General features: G+C 52.4%; 1 protein-coding gene across 1 annotated transcript; it reads right to left on the bottom strand.

Moving 5' to 3' along the window:
• Nucleotides 1-2,299: 2,299 nt before the first annotated feature.
• On the bottom strand, nt 2,300-3,216 carry LOC123440014. Its single transcript, XM_045116607.1, has one exon. It carries the CDS (start codon nt 2,915-2,917, stop codon nt 2,330-2,332), a length of 588 nt encoding a protein of 195 aa, XP_044972542.1. The 5' UTR covers nt 2,918-3,216; the 3' UTR covers nt 2,300-2,329.
• Between the last annotated feature and the right edge of the window lie 2,764 nt (nt 3,217-5,980).

The following is a 5,980-nucleotide window of genomic DNA, read 5'->3' as shown; positions in this document are numbered from 1 at the left end:
GTCCACCCTTCTTGCCCTTCCTGTTGTGGCACTTATTGGCCTTGTGGCCAGGCTCACCACATACATAGCAGATTATGCCATCCTTCTTCTTCTTAAAATTGGTTGTATTCTTGGCCTTTGGATTCTGCTGTTTGCCCTTGAACTTAGCACCAGATTTTTGCACGAAGTTAGCGTTTGAGGTGCCGTCCTGTTCCATAGAAGGTGCGTCTTTAGCACGTGCCTTCTCTTCCACATCAAGGTGAGCAATCAGGTCATCAACCCTCATTGCCTCCCTCTTGTGCTTAAGCGTGGTGGCAAAATCTCTCCATGAAGGAGGGAGTTTGGCAATGATGCCCCCCACCACGAACTTGGCATTGACCTGAACATCAAACTGAGCCAACTCACTCACAATCGATGTAAGATCATGAGCCTGCTTGACGACGGATACACCGTCCACCATGCGGAAATCGTGGTACTGCTCAACCACATAAATCCAGCGCCCCGCGTCAGAGACCGCGTACTTGCGATCCCACGCCTCCCAAAGCTCTATTGCCGACGTGTACCCATGGTATACATCATAGAGTTGGTTCTCAAGGAGCGACAACATGACATCCACAACAGTGTCATTCGCTAGCTCAAAGTCCATTGCCTGCTGATGAGTCAGCGGCCTAACCTGCGGAATAATCCACCACAGGCCCTTGGACAGGAGGTAGTGACGCACCTTGGACTGCCATCTCTTGAAGTTATCACCGGCAAACTTTTCAGGCTTCATCAAATCCGCAACATGAGCATGCATGACAAATTGATACTCTAGAGTTTTCTGGATTGTTGCAAACAGTATACAATTTATCATTAATTTAATTCCTTTAATTAGTACATATATGAGCAGGTTAAGCATGCAAATGGTTTTCTTCAGTAGCATGCAACCCATATTCAGAAAAAGAGCAGATTGATAGCACCCATCCATGTATGATTAGCATGCAAAAGAAAACATCACGTGATGATCTAGGACTATCTACCATCCTAGTGTCAACCGAGAAGTAGAACATGTAAATTAACATGGAGATACAGAGTCTACAGTCTGCATAGGACATGGCTGAATCCACGAGCGGCAGGAATAGACTTATCTAGTATTAGCAATGGCCAGATGCAACTTACAGTCTAGATGTCGTTGCACCGGTGTTCGTCGATGGAGTTTGTCGGAGATGATCTCGTTAAAGATGTCGTGGAAGCAGCTGTTGCCGGAGACGATGTCGTCAAGGACGTCGACGAAGCAGCGGTTGCCGGAGACGATCTCGTCGGAACGTTGACGAAGGAGCGGTCGCGCGGACGCTGCCTAGAAATCTCTAGACCGCCCCCGTGCAGAGTCGAAGAATGCGGCCGGAGTCACGGAGACACCGCTCGCCACACTACCGTTGCACGATGGACAGCATGGCCGGCTTCATTCAGAAGGTGGCTCAACACTTGTGGTATGCAAGGAGGAAGATGGAGATGAGATGTGTTTTTCTCCTGATGCTATCTGCCCTTTATAGGGAAATCTCCATGAAGCAGTCCAACAAACAACGTTTTAATCAAACGTCTTGCCGAGCTATACGGTGCACTCATTGGAAGCAGGAGATTCGGAAGGAGCAGGAGATATTGCACACGTCCTGCGTGAAGACTCGGAGAGGAGCTGCAGCTGCCGAACAGCCAGCGTCGTGGTGCGTGAGACTTAAGTTTGTTACGTGACAGGATAGCTAATGCATCTGACTTGGAATTTTTTGAACTGATGCATGTGTTCATGTATTATTTCCAACAGCTAGCACAGGCATCAGTGAGGTACGGCGACGAGCAAGCTCAGCGACAAGAACGAGCTAGCTAGAACAATACGATACAACCGACCAAATCACAAATGCACTAGATAAGGTTGAAGCAGCCAAAGGGTACTTTGGTCCTTTTTAGGTCCAAAAAAATGGAAAAGAAAAAGAAAAGCAATAAAAAAAGAAAAAATGGCATGATAATCAAAGTGTAAAGGGGCTAGGTGGCATTTTTTGAAGTCAATCTTGAAAGTGGTAATTTTGCGAAGCCTCGTATTGAAAGTGATAAATAATCATTTTTCTCAACAAAGTTTGTAGCACAAAAAAATCAGAAAGAACAAGTTTGTAGCACAAAACCACTCCCTCCGTTCCTAAATATAAGTCTTTTTAGAGGTTTCGCTAGTGGACTACATACAGATGTATATAGACATAATTTAAAGTATAGATTCACTCATTTTGCTTCGTATGTAGACCTCTACTGAAATGTCTTAAAAGACTTATATTTAGGAACGGAGGGAGTATCAGGCAAGACGCGGCATACCGCACAAGCTCGGTCACCGCCCCGCAACAACAGTGTCATCCTCTTGGGGTTGGGGCTCTTCTGGGTCGTCTATGACCACCGCCTGCGCGGCGGGCGCGGCGTCTCTTGCCAGCGAGAAGGACAGCCGGCCGAAGCCCCAGTGCCCGACGTCGTACATCTCCATCCACGCCTTCTCTGTGACGCTCACCCTCATCCTGCCATCCCCGAGCAAATTTACATCGTTGGTGTTCTCCCACCAACCCGAGGCGGCGGCCCGGCCCAGCTCGCCCCAGTCCTCCTCCTCCTTGCTCGCCCGCCCGGCGCCGCCACTGCCACCCAGCCCCTCCACCTGGTCGTCCAGGCTCCGGACGCGCCTCGTCTTCCGCAGCGCGCCCCTGCTGATACGCTGCGTCTTGGCGCGCCTGACCCATCGCCGGCCCGCCACGTAGGGCGCCTTGACGAGCGCCAGCGTGAAGCAGCTCACCACCGCGCATGGGCAGCAGCACAGCGCCACGCAGTTCGCCACTGCCGACGCGCCGCATGTTCCGCATGACTGCCTGGCGGAGCGTCGCGTGGGCTCGTCCTCGCATAGTGCGGGGAACCGGTACGGAGGCGACGCCATTGCCACCGGCCGAACGCACCGTCGGTACGTAGACTCCAGTATGGGAGGAGCCGCTGGCTTCTTGGCTGGAATCAACAAATAGGAAGAATTTGATAGTATGAGACGACCCGAATAATATTTGTGACCTTCCTTTTTGTATTTAAAAAAAAAATGCTCTGATCCTCCTCTCTATGGTCAACGAATGTCGTTATCAATGGATTGGGGAGAGTAATTAAGCTATGATTCAGTACAATGCCACGCCAGCATGTTATTATAATCTGTGATGCAGACTGGAGACCCGGTGCGATGGACTGGAGGCCTAGTTTTGGTTGGACAGCTCGGTGCTGGCCGTAGAACCGCGTATACTGCCTTTTAAAATGTATAGTTGTTACAAAACAGCTATTTTTTTGAGAAAAACAAGGTAATAGATTTACCATTTCATTGATTAAGAAGGGAGTTTCAAACAAAAGCCGCAAAGCGGCAAAGCAAATAAAACAGCTAAATATATATCTACAGGCAAAAAAGAATCATTTCAGGAGAAGAAGAGAAGATCCATCCTAGGGTCTGGTGGAAAATATCCAAATACTTGGATAAACCATTTGAAAGATGATATGGCATATGGGAAGCGAAGTCCGAACTCCCCTTTTCCCCTTCTGAAAACACGTTCGTGACGACGACCACCAGGAATCATTCCCTCTTGATCTCTTCCTGCCGCAAATAAACACAGACTTGGGCACAAGCATGCAGCAGGCTGATCGAATTGAATCAGCCATGCATTTGGCTTCCGGTACTAATAATATGTTCAACAGATGCGACGAAACGCAGGAAAACGAGACGATTGATGCTTCTTACAGCATTCTCGGGCAATTGGGCCGCAAGAAAGCTAAACGCGGGACTAATGTCTTGATAAGAGAAATGTCTAACCACGGATGGGAATGTCAAATTCAACATAGAGAGGAATAATTCGGACTCACCTGGGAAGGGAAGGAGATGAATACCTGAAGATCTTGACAGCGGCTAATCTATGCGCCGGTGGGGACGACGGCTATTGGCGCTAGGAACCTGCCGGCCGCAAGGAAGAGGGTGCGAGGGAGAGATGTCTTGCAAGGGGGCGGAATGGAATAAGCTGAAAGGGTAGAGCGTGTGGAAACTGCAAACGGACAAGAAGGGTTTTAAGCAAGCTGGAGAATGGTAGACGTGGGATAAACAGTATTGAACTGTTGCAAGTGATTCAAAAAAATATTAAAATGTTGAACAGTCACCTATATCAGATATTCAGATTGACTCTTCTTGTATGTCTCTGGCTTTCATGTTTTTCGTTTGTGTATCGGCAAACACAAATTAGTTGGAAACTGACTCTTTCGTTATGTCACAACAGCCTTCACTTATTGTTATGACCGGTGCGCATTATGGCCGCCAGCGGGCTACGGGCAGGCCCAATAACAGTTAGGGGCTTGACCCACTTATCGTATTTTTCATTAGCAGCTAGGGGATTATATATACTCATGTAAAGACCTATTTATTCGGCTTCTCTCGGGAACCCTAAACCCTAGCCGCCGTTGTGGCTCCTTCCCCCTCGCGCGATCACGATGCCCCAGCGTCGTCGGCCGCGCCCCCAGCCTCGCCAACCCTCCTTCCACCCCTATAACCTAACGCCACACCCTGGGAGGAGCCTTGCTCCTATCAATCTGGTATCATCTGTCTCGGTGCGACCATGTCCGCTCCTCGGCCCACCGCCTTCCAGTCGCCGCCTGTCACCACCATGCCGCCGACACTCTCGAGGTCGATCGCCTCAGCCGCCGGGCCGCCACCCGTCGCCGCGCCCTTCATCTTCACACGGGAGGAGATGACGGATGCGCTCCAGGAGCTCGGGCAGGCGATTGGGGGCATCCGCACCTTCCTCTCGGGTCCCTATGCCCCGCAGCAGTCCGGCGCCTTCGCGGCCACCGCGGCGCCCCAGCAGCAGCAGTTGCCGCCGCCACCCTTCTCGGTCGCCCCTCCGTCCCAGGGAACCACGGCTGCCGGCTCGGGGGCGTCCTCAGCCCCGAGGGTTCCCATCCACCAGGTTTGGTTCCCCCCGTCGCCGTTGCCGTTTCCGACGTGGCTCGTCGGGGTCCCTCGGACCGGTCTACACGACGGCCCCGGTTCAGCCGCACCTCCAGCCGCCGATACTTTCGCACTAGGCCGTGTCGTACGGCGGGTCCTCCGGCGCCTCCATCCCCTACGGTGGCGCGGACGGTCCCCTCTTCCACGGCGACTGTGTGATGCCTGCTTTTCCGGCTCCGTCATCCTCGCTGTTCGGCACTGAGGGCGAAATGCTGCAGCCGGCGGGACTACTACAACACCTTGAGGTCCCCTCGGAGGTCTGGACTGACATCTCCGTGGATTTCATCGAGGGTCTTCCCAAGGTGGGCGGCAAGTCCGTCATTTTCACGGTGGTGGACCGCTTCTCCAAGTACGCACACTTTATCGCGCTTGGCCACCCCTACACCACCTTCATGCGCGTCTTCTTTGACGTAATAGTTCGTCTCCGCGGGTTTCCCTCGTCGATCGTCAGCGACCACGACCTGGTGTTTACCGGCCATGTCTGGCGTCATCTTTTCCGGATGGCAGGCGTCAAGTTGCAGCTGAGCGCGATGTTCCATCCGCAGACCGATGGCCAGTCAAAGGTGGTTAACAAGGTGATTGCTATGTACTTCCGCTGTGTTACACGTGATTGCCTAAGTGCCTGGGTGGAATGGCTCGCTTGGGCGGAGTACTGCTACAACACCTCCTACCACTCCGCCACGCGTGCCACTTCGTTTGAGGTGGTCTACGGTCGTTCTCCACCGCCCATTCTTTCATTCCAAACGAGGAAGGCTCAGACCGAGGCGGCAGGTGAGCTTCTCCGCAGTAGGGATGAGATCCTTGCCGAGGTGCGCGAGCGTCTTCTCCAAGCCCAGCAGCTGTCTAAGAAATACTATGACGCCCATCACCGCAAGGCGGAATTTGCGGTGGGTGATTGGGTGTGGCTGCGGCTCCTCCACTGCACCACGTAGTCGCTTGACCCGCGGGCCAAGCGCAAGCTCGGGCCGCGTTACGCCG

This window comes from Hordeum vulgare, chromosome 3H, assembly GCF_904849725.1.
Source record: "Hordeum vulgare subsp. vulgare chromosome 3H, MorexV3_pseudomolecules_assembly, whole genome shotgun sequence".
Lineage (NCBI taxonomy): Eukaryota > Viridiplantae > Streptophyta > Magnoliopsida > Poales > Poaceae > Hordeum > Hordeum vulgare.
This window is presented reverse-complemented; position numbering and strand designations above follow the sequence as displayed.